We start from the raw sequence: 22,478 nt of genomic DNA, 5'->3' as shown, positions 1-22,478 counted from the left end.
AGTGAATTTCATTTACTTACAAATGAAAGAGTTTTTTTAAAACCTCTAGGAATGGTCATAATTACTATGAGGGATATTCCGGCCAAAGAAAACAATATAACATAAAACTTTGTGGAAACGAAGCTTTAAGCTTTCTAAAAATTAGGAATTTAAAGTTACGTTTAGGATGTTCTTAACCACATAGCCTAATTCATACTTGTTTTTAAATAGAGACTTAGTTGAAATAATTTTGGTTTTTTGTCTTTCCAAAGGCAATATATATACAATTATATATAATTTAATATATTAAGAGATGTTACAATTATAATATAGTAGATGTTCTTAATATAACATCATCTATTATTATATGCTATGCTAGATAATATATATTATCACACTAGCTATAAATGGCAAATACAAAGTGGGGGTTTTTTTTTGTGGGTGGTTTTTTTTTGTTAAGCTGTAACACTAACCTGATTTTGAGACATCAGAACACCAGACAGAGGTCTTTCAAAACAGCCGGGGACTGAGTTAAGAATCAATCTTAACTCAAGGGAGGGGAAGTGGAGAGGGAGGTGCTGACCTCTTCTCCATAGTAGCCTGTGTGGGAATGGCTCAAAGCCGCACCGCTCAGGAGAGGTTTGGACTTGGCATGAGGAAACACTTCTTTACAGAAAGGGTGGTCAAACCCTGGAACAGGCTTCCTGGAGAGGCAGTTGATGCCCCATGCCAGTCAGTGTTTAAGACACATTTGGACAATGCCCTCAAGAACACGCTTTAGCTTTTGGTCAGCCCTGAAGTGGGCAGGCAGTTGGGCTTCATGATCACTGTACGTCCCTTCCAGCTGAACTGTTCTGTCATTAGGGCTGCAAACCCTAGTAGATACAAAATCTTAGGCTTATACATCTAAAAGAATCTGAACTGCAAGCAGCTTCGCTGGAAACATTCTATTTTTCTCACCTTAGCACATGCATCCTGTGTAAAGAACTCGCAATATAAAGTTGTCACTTTTACTTTCTACAAGTACACTTACTTTCAGTTTTTCCAACATTTTGCCAGTTTATGTTCTATCACTAACAAAGAGTACTACAAACAAATTGTAGTTGTAGTCCTTTTACATTGTAGTGTAAACAGCAGTCATTCAGTATAGATTACTTAAAATAGTTTATCATATTTTGATCTGAAGACAGGATGCAATCCTGTAATTACACATCAACCTTATTTGAAACAACCCATTTTTTCAGTTGGTTTAAGATTCTTGTGTATACCGTAAAATTTAAATCTGATGGATAGATATAAGAAGGTAAACCCAATGGCTTCTTAATATTTAAAATAAACATGCTTCAAAAATCACACAGCTTGCCTCTAAAAAGTATATTCTATTATTAAAGATAATTATTTCTTTGGTTATGAGATGTGGTATGTAAAATGTATGCATGGATCATAAACAAATTGCTGCAGAGGGCTCTCGAATGCAGTAAAGCAGCGTAAGTGTGTTTTGTAGATCTAACATCTTACACTGGCATAAAAAACATGTTGGACATGGCTTTAAAGTTATGTTTTTCTAAAATACAGTCAAATTGACTTTTGAGCATGGCCTCCAAGAAGCATAACCAGGATGTGAAACATAGCTGTGGAAGTGATATTTTTAAAAGCACTTTCCAAGTCATCTATTAAGTTTAAAGAAACAGATGGGAAACCAGGATTCAGATATTTTAAAACACCTCCAAAATATGAATAATTCATTAGGCCTTTTTATATCACCCATGAATAGGATTCCTATTCTTACTGTCAGCTTTTACATTATAAAAAAATTCCAAAGAAGTGATAAATTCTACTAAAACTGATCTCTGTCTGCCAAGACAAGAAACAGCAAAATACATATACAAGCTTAATAACGGGCAGCTAACACTGGCTCAAATTTCCTCCGATGTGTTTGCAATGTACATACACAAAAATCCCAAGAAAAAAGGGAACCCCTAAAGCTAGATTCCAGCCTGTATTTCTATAAAATAAACAAAGAAAGCCACAATACCTTTAGAAACAACCTCTGTATTGCAGATTTTAATACCCGAGAGCTTGAATGTGAATTAAAACCAACCATATGAAACTCATACGGTTTCATGCCTGTTCTGCCGTAACATTACACATCACACCACTTTCAGCATTAACTGTGGACAGAGACACAATGCCCATGCAAAGTTAGGCAGTCTGTGTGAAATACCCTTCAGAAAACTAATTTGACAGGGACACTTTTAAAAATATGAGGCAAATTAGTAAGTACAGCCTTATTTTAATAAGTACAAGCTCTGCTTCAAAACTAGAGCTTGTTCTGGGGACCAGTACAGCCAAACTTAATAACTTAGGTACTCTTTTTATGAAGACATCAATAACGACATTTGAAGGTGCCACTTAAAGACATCACGCCTAACTGACATTTCTTAGCACAGTTTCAGCAAGCTAAATTCAGTTTGATTTTGAAGAGCTGTTAAACAATATACTTTAATTAGGCAGAAACTGTATGAAGTTGATAATTAAGAATAAATATAAGAACAAAAAAAATACATTGAAGTCCAGCTAGAAAAAAATATCTTGGGTACAAGAGTCTACAGAGTAGCCCCTTCAGTCTCAGAGGTAGCAATTCTTTATTCTTAAATGAATTCAGCTCTACCTGCTATATAGGAAGAACTGATTTTCTTTCTGAACCTTCATATCAATACAAAACAAAAACTAAATAAACAACACTAATTAGTACTAGTCTTTCTCAATGGACAAGCACTTATTTTTTAATTGACCAATCCTTATTGAGACACCCATAAAATCAACCAAAAATAGTGTCACCTGAGTACTGTGTGCAGTTTTGGGCTCCACAATACAAGGAGGATATAAAAATATTAGAATGTGTCCAAAGGAGGGCAACAAAGGCAGTGAAAGGACTAGAGGACGACTTAACAAGGAGCAGCTGCGTCTACTAGCTTTGCTCAGCTTGGAGGAGACTGAGGGGTGACCTCAGTGCCGTCCACAGCTTCTTCATGAGGGGGAATGGAGAGGGAGGTGCTGATCTCCCTGGTGGCCAGTGACAGAATCATAGAATGGTTTAGTTTGGAAGGGACCTTTACAGGCCATCTAGTCCAACCCCCCTGCAGTGAGCAGAGACATCTTTAATTAGATCAGGTTGCTCAGAGCCCCATCCAACCCAGCCTTGAATGTTTCTAGGCATGGGGCCTCCACTAGCTCTCTGGGCAACACATGCCAGTGATAGGATGTGAGGGAATGGCTTAAAGCTGTGTCCAGGGAAGTTCAGACTGCACAGTATTAGGAAAAAGTTCTTCAATGAGAGGGTAGTCGAGCAGTGGAAAAAGCTTCTCAGGGAAGTGGTCATTGCCCCAATACTTTTAGTATTCAAGAAGTGTTTGGATAGTGCTCTTAGGTACCTCGTTTAACTTCCAGGTTGCCCTGCATGGAGTCAGGAGTTGGACTCAATGACCCTTGTGAGTCCCTTCCACTCAAGATATTCTGTGATTATATATTCTGTTTATGTACTGGCTCCAAGCAGAAGACAAAGGTAATTTCAGGACAGATGTGTTCAGTTTTAAAGCAATTCAAATAACCTATTCTTTCACCTAAAGATATGTGTCAGTAGAGAGTGCATACACAAAAATCTATTTGTGTCAGCACTGCATATATCTAGGCAAGAAATGGTCCAGCCAGCTGAACAAAAATCACAAGTTACAGGGAAGACACTCCCTGCAGGTCTTATGGTACCTATATTATGTGGTAACACACACACACAAAAAAAAAAACCAACCCAGGAATGATGCATTACAGAAATCTGAGGCTTTCCCCATAGCATTAGAAATGTTAAACCTCTTCCTCACAGAACACCAAGCTTGATCTTTTCTGTCTTCTCTGATCATTTTATATATTCACCTACAGCATCCTATCATTTCCAGAGATGGCACAGATTTACAAAAGGTTGGATTTCCTCCTAAACAGGAATTAAATTGTTTCAGGCTTAAAGACTCCAACAGTGCAACCCATTTTCATGCCCAAAACTTATTGTTTATTCCAACTGTAATAACTCATCTAATAAAAAATATGCTCTCTTCCCACAACTCTTGCCAGAAGTGAGGGCAAGATTAACATGCAAAATCATCATTACTATAGAATCACACAATAGCTGAGGCTGGAAGGGACCTCTTGAGATCATCTAGTCCAAATACCCTGCTCAAACAGGGTCAGCTAGAGCCCACGACTGTGTCCAGCTGGGTTTTTAACATCTCCAAGGACAGAGAGGCCATGACCTCTCTGAGCAACCTGTTCCAGTGTATGACCATCCTCACAGTAAAAAGGCTTTTTCTTATGTTCAGATGGAATTTCATGTGTTTTAATTTGTACCTTTGCCTATTGCGCTTTCACTTAATACCAGCGAGAGTAATCTTTACTCCCTCCCATCAGGCATTCATACACAGCACTGAGATCACTCTGAGACTTCTCCAGACTGAGCAGTTTCAGCTCTCTCAGCTTCTCCTCATCCTAGAGATGCTCCAATCCTTTAGTCATCTTCATGGCCCTTTGCTGGACTTACTCCAGTATGTCCATGTCTTCCTTGTACAGGGGAGCCCAGAACTGGACACAGTGCTCCAGGGGTGGCCTCACCAGTGCTGAGCAGAGGGGAAGGTTCACCTCCCTTGACAAACTGGCAATGCTTTTCCAAATACAGTCTAGGATACTGTTGGCCTTCCTGGCAGAGAGGGTGCACTGCTGACTCATGGCCTGCTTATAGTCCAGCAAGGACCCCAAGGTCCTTGACTGCAGAGCTGCTTTCTTGCTAGCTAGCCCCCTGTGTATATTGGTTCATAGTGCCATGGTTTTGTGTTTTTACGCCATTGTCCAAATTCAGTGCATCCACATTTTGAACAGAACATGAAGTTTTAGCTAGCCTATTTCAAGATGACATAGGAGAAATGTATAAGTACGGAAGAAATACAACTTCACCATAGGTAGCTTCATCATTCTAAGAGAAGTATCTACTGCAGAATGGATTTTGCATAAGGAGAATAAATGTATTATAAGTGTTTTCACTTTCCCGTTCACCCTTACAGTGGGCTACTCAATGTTTTATAGCAACTTCCTGATATCTTCAGTTTAATGATACATTGTACCATGTATAAAGATGCAGCTGTCATTTTGAAGGCAAAAAACCAAAAATATATTTGACAGCAATTATGGCAAGTGATGGAGAAAAACATCCAGTAATGGCTATTAAATACAAATACCACCTGTCCCTTCTAGGTGCACAGGACTGGAAATTAGAAAGGTGTATCAATGTGAATAATCATTCCACAATTGCCTTACTTCTTATATTCTTCCCCTTTGCCTCTTATACTCATTCCCTGAGTCTCAAAAATCATTCACTATTGGCAAAATATCCTGGATGGGCTGCACATCTGCCGTGACCCAAAACTGTCGTTCTTCAACCTCAGATGCTTCCCCTGACAGCAGAAATACCTTTCGTATTTAAGCTCTGAAAATCATACACTTGCTTTGTCCATGAAGTTGCAGGGCAAAAGCCAGTTCCCATCTTAATATTGCACAAGCCCAACTCAAAACTTAACTATGAGATGGTTCTTGATAACACAGTATGTATTACCATAGCAAGGAATGAACTCCAGAATTTAATGTCATGTGACAATTTCTGTGTTAAGCTTAAGTATTATAAAGCAAATGTAGAAATGGTGTGTCATCCAGACTAATCTACTGCTTTTCATTAAAGCTATTTTTAGCTCAGTATACCTATTTAAGACCCTTTATTCCAAGACATATGCACTGTACAAAAGGTTTCAGGACCAGAGCTGATTCGCAGCCTGACAGCACATAAGATAAAACAGACAAGCAGACATTTGTCTGCACCAGCTTCTCTTTACTGAAACTATCAGCCTCTGAACCATGACCCAAGACTATTCCACTCCCGCAAGGCAGATGTGGACACATTTTTGTTCCATCAAAAAATGAACTCAAATTACTTTTCCACCATGACAGCCAAGCTGCCAAGGACAGAGGAGAAGAGACAGAGGCCTATTTAGTATATACCGTAACGATCATCTTAATCTGAATTAACATCAGGGTACTGCAAAAGTAGAGATCAATGTTTTTTTCTTCACCCCAGCCACAAGAGTCCAGGATTCTTCCTGGCAGAAATCTAACGACTCTATAAACAATGAAATGAGTTAGTTCATTAAGTGACCCCAAAGTGACATTGATCACCTGAGAAGTCTACGCCTACTGCAAGAATATCAAGAGACATGATGAAAACACTAAATCTCATGCACGACTCTGGGCAACAGTGTTATTCCCAGTTACACGCTCAAGATACAATTCCATAAGGGTTCTTCTATCATTAAGTGCCCACAATACATGATAAACCATTAAATGCAAGGAATATGGACCTTGAAAGGCTATTCCCTCTCCTCCTCAGCAGCCGCACCCAGTAAAACGAAAGTTAATCAGAATCTGCACCATTAAAGCCAGCAGGCAAAAGCAAACAAACGGAAAAACTCTTTTCTTGCACGTGTGGCGTTCAGTCCCACTCCAGCGGGGTCTCCAGGCCGCCCCCACCCGCGAGCCCGTGCCCCGCCGGCTCCCCGCCTGCGCGGCTCAGGCCTCCCCCACGACCCCCGCGCCACGCCGCAGCCTGATAGCGGCCCGTGGGCCGGCACCCGCCGGGCTGCCCCGGGCGTCACGGGCGGGCAGAGAGACGCGAGCTCTCCACAAACAAACCGGCTCTTTGTGTTTCCTGTGGCGATCCCGTTCGCCTGTCACACACTAGGAGCCCGCAGGTCCCTCGCCGGGCAGTTTCCCTATCGCGCCCTGCGGCAAAGCCCAGTCCGGCCATTTTGGGCGCCGCGGAGTTGCGGCGGGCGGGGGGTTGGGGGGGCGGCAACAGGTGGCGGTGCCGCCGCCCGCGCCCCTCGGCTCGGCACGACCCCCAGCCCGACAGCCCTGCCGCGGAGCCATGACTGCCCCTCCCCTACCGCCCCACCGGCCCGCTGCCCAGCTCTCCCCGAGCACCCAACCGCACCCCGCTCACCTGCACCGGGCCGTGCCTCCGCCATGCCGAGGCCGCCCCTCCGCTACCAGAACCGGCTTCCAGGGCGCCGCGCACGCGCACACCTCCCCCGGACTACCCCCTCCACCGGCGGCGGCGGTGGCGCGCGGCTATGTGCGCGCAGCCGCAGTGAAGGTTTGGGCGCCAGCGGGAGGGGCGGGGCCGAGGTAGGGGGCGGGGCCGCGGCTGGCGGCGGCCGGGTGAGCGGGAGGTTGGGAGGCATGTGCGGGGCTGCCCGGGGCGAGCGGGGAACCGTTAACGGCGGCGAAGGGATGCCGGCGCTGGTAATAAGTTGGCCGTTTGCGTGGCAGTCAGCTCGCTCGCTGTGGCCTCTCCGTGAGCGGGCGTGCTGAGCCGGCTGCACGCCCGAGCCTGGTGACGCAGGCCCAGAGCTTTGCCCAGGCTGGGCACAGGACGGCTCACCGCGCTGTCTCAGCGCGTCTTGGAGGTGCTTTCTCTAGGCACGGGGTAGAAAGTCGGGATGTGTCATCAGGCTATCTATTGCATTCTGCATGCACTGCTCTAGGGAGGTGGCAGAGCCACACGCTTGTCATCTCAGCTGAGTGCTGGAACTTAAGCTTCTGTTGGAAAGTCCACACAAGGACTCCTATGCTACGGCCGTGCTGCAGACCAATCTTGTCAGGCTGTAGCTACAAATACTCCGTAGAACTGCATGCTTTGTCATACTGCGGGTTTCGGCACCACTGTTTAACCGTTGTATGATTCACACCTCCCTGCAGAGGTTTGCAGCGCCATGGTTACAGTGCATCTATGGAGCAGTATGCTTTTATTGCTGCAATGTGGCTCAAGAGTCCTTACAGAGCTGCTGATCTTCTCAGACACTGCAGAGTAAGTTCACAGTTCCATAGCGACTGCAGCTCTGAAGAACGGCACCTCAGGAGCACTGCTGCACATAGTCTATACATTCTGCCCTCCACACCTGCCCCGTGAAATTCTCGTGTCAAATGTCCGTTTGTTGCATAGTTCTTCCCCTCCTAGTGGACAAATTTCACGGCTTCAAAGCCCTTAAAGAACCAAGTGGGCTTACTGCAGAAACACTAGCTGTTGAGGTGCACCCCAAACTGCTGCCACTGCTTCAGAGGAAGCTTGCAAACCAGTATGGCAACAGCCTTATGAAATTTGCTACATGTTTTGCCATCGATTTTTGAGTGAGTTTGAAGTGCTTTGCTGTATGTAAACATCATGACCATCTGAGCTTGCACAGAAAGGTATGTGTCAGTGGCATCCTTTAGAGGTAATGAATGGTTTTCCTGCTGCTGTCAAAAACCTTGCAATAGTCCTCTGGCTCCCATAGACTTCTCTGTCACTACTGTAGTGTTGTGGCCATAACATTCATATAGATATACTACAGATTTTTAACACTGCTTTACATGAATACCACAGCACTACCACTTCAGTATCCTCACTCTTTTTTGCTACCACCAAAAAAGCAGTTGTGGTACAGAAAGTACTGTAGGGATTTGCACCTGTATGTGCTGCTGCACAAATGCCAATGATTAGGTCTATACAGCTTTTCCTTTATTCCCCCTTTTCCCTTTTTATCTAAAAAGCTCTGCTTTTTTCCCTTTCTTGTCTTAAATTTGCATTGGGCCAATCCCATCCACTCCTGATAGCTTAACTTAATTACCCAACATTTCTGTACAGACGTGATTTTTTTTCTCTTCTTTGGTTTGGCCAAAATAGTCTTTTTATCTTCTCACCATCATCTCTCCATTTCGTTGCAGGGATAGGGGCAAGGATCTCCCCACTATATCATACGCCCTCCCTTAAAACATTTTTTTTTTGTTTCTACTTTGTCATGTGTGAATATTTATCTCCCCATCCTTTTGCCATTTGTCACTGATTTCTTTTCTCAGTGGCTGCTTTTTTTCCATCTGACCAGTATGACTGTCAGGAGGCAGCAGGGACAGACAGCTCTATATGGAAAGTAGAGCTGGGAACGAAGTCAGGAAATTCCACAATACCTGAGCAAGAAGAGCAAAGCAGGTTCACCAAAACTTCAGGCAACAGGTCGGGTTGCCAGGCAAGCCTGTAGCGACAGGGCAGCTCAAGCCAGAAGTCAAGCCAGTAGGTAAAGATAACAGAGGATAGGCAAAAGCATGCCTGTAACGTCATTCAGGCAGACACTAAGGATGAGAGCATTAATTTTAAAGCAGCTTGGGAAAGAATGAGGGGCAGGCACCCACTGAGGCTTCTCAAGGCCTGACAGCTACTTACAAAATTTGGCGCTGAGCCCTTCCAGACAAACCCCCAGAGTCATGGGAAGGGACATGGGGGAGATGTCCTCAGGTCCCTTCCAGTCACAGATCTCTCCTAAATGCAGCAGGGATGCTGGTAAACAGCCTTGCTTTCAAGGGAGAGGAGAGATGAGGTAGGGAAGCAGAAGGAAGGGAATCCCTAGCCATAACTGTGCCAGCATGCCAAGGAAGATAAATCTGCTAATAGAAACATACTCACTCCTGAGCGGGCATCATGGTATAGTCATTTTTAAGTACTGGTCAGACAATGGTGGGGTCAGTGACTGCTTGGGAGATGCCTTGACATGAACAGAGCAAGGTTGCCATGATGCTGAGATTCTGGTAAGGAAGATGAAATGGACTACTGCACACACACGATACCCTTTTGTGCAAAGGATTTCCCAGAGTTCTTGGTTTTTGAAGAAGCTGTTCCTACATGTTTCCAAATGCCATTGGGGTTACAGTCCCTGCAGCCAGAAGAGTAGTTTAATACAGTACTGTATACCCCTCCAGAAGGCAAGGGAAGGGTTATAAGGTGTTATGGGCACATTCCGTTGCAGCACAGTGATGTTCTGTCTCTTTTGTCCTTTCCTTCCTTACATAAAGCCTTCCTAGATAAGAAAAAAAAAAAAAAAAAGTCCATAAATATGTGCTTTCATTAAAAAAAAAAACAACAAAGGAAACTAAAAATTAAGAAGCTTGTTAAAAATGGAGGGGCAGCTAAAATAATTATATCTTTGAGGGTTACATGGAGGCTTTAAGGATACCATACTGGAGGCTCAGGACAAATGCATATAAAGGGAAAAAGGAACCTGCCATGGTTAAGCAGCAGGGACAAGGGAGCTTGCTGCTGGGGACAGCTTTTCAGAATCAGCCTTCCAAAAGCTAAATTTGGGCCTAAAATTGAAAATAGAATCCAAACTTGTGACAGATGTAAAGTAAACTGCACCATGAGACAGGCCAAAAGGGTTTGAGGAACAACTTGCATAAGGCATAAAATCTAATAATAAATCCCTTTTCAAACACTTCAAGCTCTGGAAGCCTGCCAGACAGTCTGCAGCACCAGGAAAATTAAAAGAAATTTAAAGAAGCATACAGAGAAAATAACAGAAAATCTAAATTCTTTACACCTGTGTTCACTACAGCAGAGCTGGATGACATTCCCAAGCCAGCTCTTCTTCTTTATGGGGGGACTCACCAGGGGTTGTGTCTTGAAAGAGTCAGTATGGAACATATAGTTTATGGACATATACCCAAAATTAATGGTAACAAATCACAGGGACCAGATGGTATATAACCAGCAATTCTAAAAGGATTGAAGTGTGAACTACAGACTGTCCTGCACAACCTCTAGTATAAAACTGCTTTGGTAGCAGGAGATAGGGATGTGTCAGCTGCAACATCAATTTTTTAAAAGGATGCCATAAGACATTTAGAAAAGTACAAGCCTGATGTCTGCAGCAGGCAATTTAATGGAAACTGTAAGACAGAGGAGAGTTAGTGAACGTATGCATAAAGTTGCTGTAAGAGGGATAAATCAAAATGGCTTTTGTAAGGGAAAGAACTGCCTCAAAATCCTACTGAAACCTTTATGAGTCAACAAGCTTGTGGCTAAGGGAGATAAACCCTGGTATCCTGACCACGGATTTGTGGAAGGTATTGGGAGAGCTCACTCATCAAAAGCTCTTAAAAGTTACACTGCCTAGAAATAAATAATTGCAGGGGTAAATAACTGGTTGAAAGACAGGAAATAAGACAGTAGGAGTCAATAGTCTGTTTTCACAGTAAAAGGAGGTCACCAATAGAGTCACACAAGGATGTGTTCTGGAACCTGGTCTATGCAACATACTTCTCAAGGATCTGGAAATGGCAGTGTCAGGGTCTGGTGATGGTACAATGTTATTTAGGGGAATATAGGCAATGGCAGGCTGAGAAGAACTTCAAGCAGAAGAGTCTTAGGATACTGAGTGTATGGGCAAAAAATGGCAGGTGGAATTTAGGGAAGTAGTGCACATGGGAAGAAACCATCCTATCTTCACATTTGAAATTAAGAGCCCTGAGCTGTTGTAACAGCTATAACACACAGTTGTAGGAAAATGTCTTCTCTGTGCCCAGTAGTGTGGAAGAAATCAAATCAATTATTAAACATTGTTAAGAAAGGAGTAAAGAATAAAACAGAGAAAACATTAAGACAATGTATGAATTGATAAATATTATACACAAATCTGGGTCCTTCATCTCAAAGAGTACAGAGGAACATAGAAAGGTTCAGAAATGGGCAAGGAAAAAATCATAAGCATGTAATGGCTTCTGTACAAAGATAAATCTGGAAAAGAGTCGGGGGGGTGGATATGATAGAGGTCTGCAAAATCTAGAGCAGCACAGAGGAAGCAGACTGAGCACTGACCTTTGACAGATGACGTCAAATTAAAGATCATTTGCCGTCCTGGCCAGGCAGCACTGAAAGAAGGTTAAATGTCAAGATTAAACTGCACTTGACCTAACAAGTAGGAATGCCCTGATGATTCAAATGAGTTAGAAGCTGGAAGAAAACATAATGCTGGGGCACTGACACTAATAACATGATACTAGTAACGGAATGGCTAGTCTGGTTTGAAAGATCTGAGTGTCCATCCCAAAGCACTGCACAGAAAAATTCCAGGGTGGCCCTGGAATGAGTCACCTCTGTAAGAAATGCAGTGGCTGTTTTCCAGAACCCTGAAGCCTTATTCACTGATTTGAAGTGGTGTCTTTGGGGACCATTGATGTGTAGCTGTGGCTGTGATTGCCAGCTCCAGCAGGAAGCTAGGTGGTTGCTGACTAGACAATCCAGTTTATTCACTGGCTGTGGAAAACTGGCTGGGAAGAATGAGACCTTAATGCCCACTGCAGGTTACTGCCTACTCAAATTCATTCCTTTGTTGAGGCAATGGGCAGCGCAAAAGGTTGAGGTGATTTGTGTAATGGTTTCTTTCTGCTTCCCCTTGATTCTTACTCATTTTCCTCTGCTCTGGCATGACTCACCCATGGGCTACAGTCCCCTTCGGGGTATACCTCTACAGGTACAGAGCGCCTCTTTTTAGGAGCACATCTCCAGCTGTGTCCTCAATGTCTCCTTCTATGTGCTTCCTCCATTTCTGCTTTCATGTCTCCTTTGCTTCTTCTCAGTGTCTTTTCCTCTTTTCCTCCCTAAGTGACTGCTGCTATCTCTTAAATACGTGTGAGCTGGGGTGCCATGTGCTCCTCTGAAGTTTTGGGGCGTAGTGGGTTGTTGCACAGGGCGATATGTGGTCTTCTCCTACGCATCACCTCCACAACCAGCTGCTGAAGCCCTGCAATTTTTGTCTAGTCTGCTGCATTACAGAAGCACAACCTTCTCATTAACTGGCAATTGGGTTTCTTATATTTCCCTGCAGAAAAGGAATACCCAGATCTTGAGGGCAAAAGTTTTCCCTGGGATCTTCTCCAGTCTCTCTTCCCCATTTCAGCACTCTGTGTGGGTTGGTCTGGACTCCCATGTTTCTGGTTTTACACTGTGTGAGGCACCACAGCACAGCCTCAGCCCAATATTCCTACACCACTGCTTGCCAGATGCCAAGACTGTACCTCTGCCTCAGCCTTTGCTCCTCACCCCTTTACGCTCCCAGATAAATACAGTGATCCTGTGGATGTCTGTGAGAAGAAGAAGACAGAAAACATTACAATCCCATTTCTCATGACTGCCACATTGACCTGGCACCAGGAAAGGTGCTGCTCTTCAGACACTCCTTTGCCTTATAGCACCCTGAATTAGCAGCCTGCAAGGAGGACCTCAAGGACCATTTATCCACCCCTCCCATATCCCTGCTGGGGCCTCTATCTGCAGGGACCTTGCTGGGTCACAAAGCTAGACCTGTGAGAGGCCTAGCAGGAGAATGACTGGAAATCTCCTTTTCACACCACATACAGCTACTAGGAGTATGCTGTGATGCCATCTGCGCTCTGCAATACTCCAGCCAACTGCCAGCATATTGTAAATGATGTTGTGAAGGCCCTGCTTCTTTACTACATAACAGCATGTCCAGATGACATCTTTGATATCTGTACCAGTTAGGCACATGTAGACCATGTCTGGGATGTCTTGAGTTTCCTGTGGCAGCACAGAATTCTATGCCAAGCTTGAGACATGGTCCTTTGACTGGCGGCAGGTGAAATTCCTAAGGACCCGATGTCTTGCGTGTGGACCCTAAAAAAGTTGAAGCCATCACTTTCTGGTGTGCAGGCAGGATTTGCCAAAATCATGAAGGGTTTTTTATTCTGGAATTGTGGTTCCTACAGGAGCATTCACCTGAAGTGGGCTTGCTTTTGGTGGATGCCTGTAGCGCAAGTGGCTTTTGGGAAAATGAAATGGGTGTTCACCACAAGTACAAACCTGCTCTACCCAGACCCCAGTTGGCCTTAAGTTGCAAAAGCAGATGCCTCAAACCAAGCCACAGTGACCATCCTCTCTGAGAAGTCTGGCCTTGCACAGGAGCACCACCCTTTTTTCTCTTAGCAGCTCCTCCCTGCTGAGAGGAATTAGTTTATCTGGGATAAGGAGCATCTTGTCAATCAAAGCTGCCTTTGAAGAATGGCAGCAATTCCTTGAGAGGGCAAAAACCACAACAGTGTTCCTGACCAACCATCAGAACATGGAATAGTATCAATGGGTGAAGCATTTCTCCCTCCATCTTGCCTCCTTTATACGGTTCCCTGCATTTTCACATGATGTCCGGGAAAGCAGAACAGCAAGGCAGATGACTTGTCATGGAAGGAAGATTCAGATTTGGATGCACACCTTCTGCATGCTCCCCAACTCTGCTTTCTCCAAGACATTTCATTACAGCCACAGCAGAGGTTGAATTCGCTGCAGAATTTTTCCATTTGGAAGAAACCTGAACCTAACACAGCATCCCATGGGCTGAAGCCTTGGGATACTGATATCTACAAGGGAGGAAGAATATGGGCAATGCTGTGCTTAGTGTGTATCTCCAAACAACACCAAGAAACATGTCTCCCAATATTCTTTCTTCATAGGCTGAGATTGGAAACCTCAGGAGTCAGGATGAGGCTAGAGGGTGCCCTGATCAAGGTGGTAGGAGTGAAGATGATGGATCTTCACCCATTTCCTTGAAGGGCTCTTACGAGGCAAGGGGCAAGATCAAGAGCAGGCATTACCTCAGGAGCAGCTGGGACACAATGCAGATGTGCCAGCTGCTCTTGCAGATGGAACAGCTCAAGCCACAGATAGACAAGCAGCTCTTTTGGAAGATCTCTGTGCCCCTTTTTGTTCGAACACTGCAGAGCAGCACTACCTCCTTCAGCCTCAGTTCAGGAGTCCCAGCTCATGGAGCAGTCAGGCACTCAGCACCAAAGCCAGCTGTGCTCTGTATGACTTGGCAGGCTCAGCAGGAAGTGGAAGTGGACATATCCTGTGAGATTGCTACTGTGGATATAAACTGTGTTGCCTGCACATGTATTGAAGAGGCAGAAATGGAGAGAAGGGACTTAATGTGTCTGTGGAGAATGCAGCTAGGGAAAGGAGCTGGGGGAACCTTCACAACTTGCCAGTATATGGATGCAGATAGAGAGAAATCAGAGCTTTTTATTTTTTTAATTTTTGGCTACAGTCTAGGTAGGCCAAAAGGCCTGTGCAGCCCTATCAACATGGCCACTACAGACCAGACGTGGTTCATGTCTATCATGAGCTGGCCAGCACCTAATAGTCTTCCCACAGACTGGTAAGAGTCAGATATAAGAAGGCTCCAGTGTTGACTTTTCCTTCCAGAGTGAAGTGCTCACAAAAGACAGTGGCCCAGCTGGGAGTCTCAGAGATGACTTTTCACATGGTGAAATTCTGTATCCACTTCTGATTGCTGAGGCGCATAGCACAAGCTAATCTTAGCTTTTGTCCTGGTGTCCCAGGTCCCAACACTGCTTTCCCTGATGAACAGCTCGTGGAAGACAAGTTCTGAAGTCCTCACACAGCCCTTTCACCCAGTCAAAAAATAGGTGGCTTACAGCAATTCTTCCCTTTTACACATTGCTGAGATACTGGAGCAGCCCCACAAGGCTCCACAGAGCTTGCATCTTGGTTTGGAGCCTCCAGCTCTGCTGTCCTAGGTGGAAGGAAGAGGCGGGTCCCCCGCACAGGCCTAAGCAGGTGGTGAAAGCTGTCTGGCATGAACACAAACAGCAAATGAGGTAGGAACGTGCATCACCCACAGACAGCATGTTGTGTTACCAGAAATTAATCACAGATCACCAGTCTGTAGGTGCAGAGTAAGTATCATTTTAGAATAGTATCCATAGGGAGGTAAGGAAAGGGAGATGTGCACGGCATGCTAGAAAAACATGCTGGCAATTGGAACTAAAGGCCTTTCTGCTAAAGGACTCCTGGCACCTTCTGATCTGCATGCAGCAGACCCCACATTTTGGGAGAAAAATTTAGCTGTATAAACATAAAATATATCTTGTTACAAAGTTGCTGAGCATCCATAGTTCTATATAGAAAATCTCAATGAGTAGTATTATGTGTTGCTGAGACGCCCAGTATGAACACAAAGCATCTCCAATGCCCATGCAAAATCCAACATCATGGGCTTACCATGCATATATTTCTCAGTTAACTACACTTCTAACCAGAACACAGGGTAGTTGCTCTGAGTGCATCTGTCATATGTACAGCTGACATGCCCTGAATAATCACATCCCTGTGATTATTAGTCAACCTTTCCTACTTCATGTAATTTTAAGGAAAAGAATATAAGAGGATTGTACCAATGTTGTGGCACTCAATTTACTACAATAAGTTTAAGATTTTTTTTTAAGAAAGGCCTTAAAATTTAAACATGGTGGATTTCAAATAGATCCTTGTAAGCAGTACACCCTCCTTCCTCTACCACTTATCATTCAAATATCAGAGGCAAACAAGAATTCACTGTACACAATAAAAGTATACAGGAGGACCATGCCAGATAATTTACCACCTGGATGTTCTCCCAATACTGAGAAGAGGCACTAGGAATGATACTTCAGGAATGATACAGAAAAAATCTTTGATGTCATGGTAACAGAACAAAGAACCAGAGCCCCTCTCAGAGTTATTTTCATAATCAGAAGAAACTACCTCTGAATTGATGAGCAGCCTGTGGCAACAGAGCTGCTTTCTAACATCTGACAAATCAGAGAGGAAAAGAAAAAAAGAAAGATCTAAAAAAGAGTTATTGTAGTACTGAAGAAGTATGCACAGAGCACTCAGAAAATAGGGTAAAGAAGGAGAAAGCCTGAGAAGGGAGATAAGAATATGACACATAATTTTCACCCTGAACTAGGAGTTGACTCACCCAGATTCCTACACAATGTCCATGAGACTATAGGAAAAAAAAGCTTTTTGTGTCCTGTAGTACACTCACCTGAAAAAAACTCATAGATATCTATTCTCAGGACTCTGAATACTATGCAGTGATAACCCAGCAGACAAGTCTATGCTGCTGAGCATACTGTTCAACTACTGTGTCTGGATTTGTGTTACACTAGAGGAAAAACCTGAAAAAGCAGGAAAAAATAGAGCCATTCAGAGGAGCAGAAAATAGCATATTCTGTCTCAAATTCCTTTACTGTCAATTTATGTAATAGAAACTCATAATTCTGCAGAATGTGTGTGTGTGTACATATCTGTATATAAAGTGAGGGAGAGAAAGAGAGAAAAGAAAAATAGGAAGAAGTTTGGATATACCAGATAGACAAAAGCTAAAGGACTCCTCTATGAATAACTGCCAGTGATCAGCTAGATGATAGCATAATTAAATAGCATTTCTTAAGGGTCAACACTGAGGCTGACACTGCTTAACGTCTTCACCAATGACCTGAAAAGGGGGATGGAAGGACCCTGAGCAAGTCTGCATGTGACACAAAGTTGCAGTGAGCACATGATATGCTCAAAGGCAGGCCTGTCATTCAGATTGACCTTGACAGGTTGGAGGAATGGGGATTTATAGAGAAAACTGAACCGAACTCTTCTCTGAGATGCACAGCTAAACAAGAAGCAACAGACTCAAACTGAAACAACAGAAATTCTGATTGGAGAGGAGAAAAAGATTCTTCATTCTTAGAACAGTTAAGCAAGTTGGCCAGAGAGATAGTAGGATCTACATCCTTGGAGATTTTAAAAAATCACCTGGACAGGGCCTGGAACAACCTGATCTAGCCTATAGTTAAATCCACTTTGAGCAGGTTGGACTACAGACCTTCAGAGGTCACTTGCAAGCTAAATTTTTTCTATGGTGTTGTCATATTATTTGTAATAATAAAATTATAATATCCTTGCCTGCTAATGGCTAAATAAAATAGCTGTTTAGAGTCTGTCTTAAATGAGTTGTTTCCTTACAATTATTGCATCCCAGGGTACTTGGGATAGGAAACAAGAAAAAGTGAAGTTGCACTTCCATCCCGAAGTGTTGTCTCTTCAGTGACAAGAGTGGGATCCTATTTGTCTGTTTCCGTTCTGGAGATGTGAAGTACTTCAGAGACCTTGTTCATTAGACTGTCAATAGGGGAACACCACAAGAACCTGAAATTGGCAAGAGAGCTGAAACGAGATTTTGCTGAAAGACTGCACAGAAATTTTGCATAGGAAGTACCTCTGCATATCACCACAGCTGGGATAGGTGGAAGTGGTACATCTCCATGGAGTAATATTACTCATTTGATATTTTTTTTCAACACCAGGTAAGACATTTGGATGCCAGTAAAGCCTTTGAAAGACTTTACTGTAGGCAAAATATTAGTTATACTAGTGAAAATTCATGTTGGTACAAGAACTGTAGGGGTGTGAGGTTAAGGGGGAAAAAAAACAAAATCAGGTGAGAGAGATACCCGGCCAAGGAACTTCATTTATAAAAATCTTTAATAATCAGTCCAATATACACTAGTCCAATAATATTATTATTTTTATTAATGGATTTCACATCAGATTAAGTACATGCTAATAGAATTTCTGAGGACACTTAAGTATTGTCCGTGGAGAACTGCAACAGCATACAGAACTACTTGGATATTATACAGAATGAAGTGATAGCATCTCAGTGAAAGTTAATAGCTCAATATCCAGGCCATACGAATAGTTACAAAACAGACACAATGTTTAGAAACTCAAGAAGGCGGCGGCAGATAGGATCTTCAGTTGTAAGAGATGACCTGTCTGCAAAGTTAAAAGTAACTGAGTTGCCATTATCTAAAGCACAAGTAAAACTCATCTGGCATTTCCTCATCTGGAATTTAATTCATGTACATCCCCAGTCACCTATATTTAAGAAAATGTGATCCACAATTCAGGGATTTCTCCTAAGAGATGAAGCAAAACCAGCTCAGATTGCTTACCCTGTCAGAGGCCAAAACAAAACATGACAGAGTCAAGAGGAGTCAAGATAGACTTTGATTTTGTTCATTGTAAATACAGCATAGGGGTACACAGTTGGAAGTGAGGAGAACTATTTAAGGTAACAGAAGAACCGGCAGAAGAACAAAAAGATATAAGTCGGCTATGCCTAAATTTAAACTGGAAATTAAAAATGGCAGTGACGTTCTGGACCAGCTCCCAATAACCATAGACAGTATAAGTTATCTAAAAAGCTGATAATTGCTGTAAAGGATTACATGTGACTGCAAGATGCTTGACTCAATGATTCAACAGATTTTTTCCAGCTCCCATGTTCTTAATTTCTATATAAATTATGAATACATAGTGGCATCATAAACTACCACCAACATACCTCTCAATGACATTGTCTTCATCACCTTATCAAGACTTTAGTTTAAAATTCAGTACTGTATGATGACCTGGAAGCAGTAATATGTCACTGAAGCATGAAGCATGAGCAGGGATGTCATTAACCACTGCCAAAAATAAATTTCAACACTTAATGCTACTCAGGAAAATTTTCCCAGATCATCTTGTTGATCAGGTCTGATCACTATACTAAACTGTAACTTTCCCGCTGCTTGTTGTTAGATTGCAACTGGCGTGGCTATTCTGAACTAGTCATGGGAATACTAAAGAAAATATGGGTCTAGTAACTGTATTGATAATCCTTGTGTTGGCTGAGTGATAAAGTTTATATAAGCATTTCATGCTGATGATAATTTGGAGGCAGAAGGACAATACAGTTTTTACTCCTCCGTGGTAATAACTTGGAAGAGATTACATGCAAGCTAGTAGAGTGAGAAGTAAAAGCTTTCAAATGCCATATGCCAAAAGCATCAAAGCTGACAACAAGAATACTTAATTGCTGACTGCAATAGTTATTCTGGTGGAAGTTCTGGAATGTCAGACCAAGGCATCTGCAAGAAGGGAAAACTAGTCATATTTTGAACAGTTGTCCTTACTCAAGGACAACCAAGTAATATTTGTTTTTATCTGTGACTAAAATTTTCTTTGCAGATACATTTTATGAAATTAATTTTAAAATCATTGACAGTTGTACGTATATTTGGTTAAAATAAACAAATTGTACTCTGAGTTAGATGAATGTTACTTTCATAGACCTAACTGGGATTTACTGCATGATAAATGTGTGCATAATTACATTAATATGCTTTCAAAGTCAGCGAAGACACCTAAATCAGACAAGACTTCTAAAGAGAAGCTGCCTGGCAACAAAACTTTAGCTGGTCAGCCTCTCTGAAGGTGAAGTTACCTGGAGATAAACAATAAACATCAGAATTATAGGATAATCAATCAATTAACTAAAGGTGAAAATACCAAATATAGCTTTACACTATCCAGACAAAAGTTCTGATTAAGCAGTTACGACTTTGTGCTGTTTTACTTGTGTGTTTAGAGCCGCCCTCTCTTCTTCTGGAGCATGGAACAAACGACAGATGTAGATGACACAATTTAAAACATTGTTCCCCATTCTGGAAAAGGAACGGGTCCAGATGGTCACCATCTGATATCCCAGACTGGACTTGGTACCAAAATAGATGAAATCTTAAGACAGATGAATCTGTCATTGCCAATGACTCTCACATTCTCTTCACTGTGGAATCATTTGCTGGGACTGAATGAGCTGGATGTCGGGATACATATTTGATCTCGGGCCTGCGCTTTTGTTCCCTGCCCAAGCAATGTCACAGGAGTACCAGCCTCCAGCTCTGTCACAGCCATGCATGTGTCTGGCCATGGACTTAATTGATCTGGACCCTGGCCTGTAGACTTGTTTTCCCAGCTTGACCTCAGACCTGCCTTGTCACTATGATCTGGACTTCTTGCTGAACCCAGCTGCCAACCCTGGGTCTGCCCTGCTTGCTTGGCTGGTGAGGACCCTGCCCTGCCAGTCTTGCTCTTGTGCTCAGCCCCTGGCTCCCATCCCCTGGGGAGCAACGGGCCCTCGCTGCTCCCTGACATTGTTCCCAAACCCATTCACTCTTAGACTTCCAAAAGACTTCCCTTCTTTGGAAGGAGGCAGACAAGAATACTGGCTTTTTCTGTATTCTCTACGTAGCATGTGAACAAAGTCTGGCTACACAGTCCAAATGTTGCGAGTCTACAAAACTCTTTGGTTGTGCTGATATTTTTTCCTTAGGGCTTGGAATACATTATCTTAGCATTAAAAATACAGTAAGAATGTACTTTTTTTTTTCCTTAACTAATGTCACTAATTTTAGCAGAGAAAAAGCTTTTATATAAGAGTTACACCCCCTCATCCTACAAAAATATTTGTTTCCTTGTATTGTCTGCAAGCAGCAGAGCTTTAACTACTTTTCCCTAAAGACAATCTCAATTACACTGAAAATCTCAGCAAGTTTTAGCAGCTTGTGACTAAAAGGCCATAGAGGAAATTTACAGAACCTTATCCCCCTCTTACAAAGGATGCATTTCTAATGATAGTATGAACCTTGAGCTTATTCTAAAACAGATTTAAGAACATGCAAGTCTGAACATTCTGTTCTCAAACTGAGTAGAAGTAACACATGAGGAACATTGGACATTCAGGTATCAGTTTTTCATCCAATGAAAATTTACCTTTCTTTTTTGATTGCTATAGGAAAAAAAATTTAAGTTTGATGCTGCCTTCTGAGCTTCCCAGGAATTGGTACACAGAAAACAAATTTACTCTTCTTTTTTCAGTGGTCAAGTCTGACTGGCAGCTTTCTTATATGAAGCTCAGGACTGAGATATTTCATTCAGATCATACTAAGTTTAATTTATAATTGCTGGGTGATACAAGATAATAAGTTATGGATTAGTCAGCGACTTCAGAAGAAAGTGTCTCAATCTTCAGTTTTTTCCTGATAACCTCATAAAAACTAGTGTCATATTTCATAGTATAGCCAACAGCAAATAGCCAGGCAAAATAGGGAGGCATTCTTCACCTTTTGTTTGCAAAAAGTCTGCAGAGCAATATTAGTGGGCTTTCCAGAACGGAGGGAGCTAACTTCACATATTACACGCTCACATTGTCTGCTGTGAGAATGACACTGAGCAAATCTTGAATGCGCCCCGGTTTCCTCTTAGAATGAGCTAGTTCTTCTGCTTACCTGACAAGAGCCCTGGAGCACATTAATCTGTATTTAGTAGAGGATCAGCTGATCAGGGAATGGAGAACATAACACTTGCTGCACCAAGTTGACAGTGCTGACACAACTTAATGAGTCTGTGCTTAGAATGCCACAGTTACAGCCCAGATGATTCACTATCTAATTTCTACAGCCAGTGAAAACAGACAAGAAGGATGGTTAATTAGTAAAAATTCAGCTGCATCTAAAACTTGCTTTCATTTTTTGTTAATGCTGTGATCTCATATGATCTAGGCTGGATGCTATTGTTGAGCAACAAAACTCTCAACAAAGCATCATAGGTGCTAAGCCCACTTCTGAGTAATTTTATCAGATTGATCCTTTTCCATTATTTTCAATAATACTAACTGCATCCAGTGATGCAACTGCATGTCATAAGTACCAACATTTTGTGGTGGTTATGTTTAGGTAATTTCCCAATAGTGAGCTCCTCAAAAAAGGCCAATAGAAATTTTAAATTCAGGAAGGTCAGATTTTATTGCAGTATCAACTAGAACACATGACATCACACAACACAAAAAGATTTATAAATGGTG

At 42.6% G+C, this 22,478-nt stretch overlaps 1 protein-coding gene across 4 annotated transcripts in view; it reads right to left on the bottom strand.

The window, feature by feature from the left end:
- NFX1 (nuclear transcription factor, X-box binding 1) overlaps nt 1–22,478 on the bottom strand; it is a 96,754-nt gene that overhangs the window by 64,620 nt on the left and 9,656 nt on the right. For 3 of the 4 annotated variants that reach the window (XR_012659034.1, XM_075083805.1, XM_075083806.1), the window contains exon 1: nt 7,070–7,218. The exons of the other annotated variant lie outside the window; for it this stretch is intronic. Coding sequence is in view for 2 of the 3 variants with exons in the window: in XM_075083805.1 (XP_074939906.1) it covers nt 7,070–7,094 (25 nt within the window). In the remaining variant the exon portion in view is untranslated. Of the gene's footprint in view, nt 1–7,069; nt 7,219–22,478 lie in introns of those variants that run through there. 4 annotated transcript variants of the gene reach the window in all.

Source organism: Phalacrocorax aristotelis, chromosome 2, assembly GCF_949628215.1.
Source record: "Phalacrocorax aristotelis chromosome 2, bGulAri2.1, whole genome shotgun sequence".
Classification (NCBI taxonomy): Eukaryota; Metazoa; Chordata; class Aves; order Suliformes; family Phalacrocoracidae; genus Phalacrocorax; species Phalacrocorax aristotelis.
Note: the sequence above shows the minus strand (reverse complement) of the source record. Positions and strands in the feature narration are given on the sequence as shown.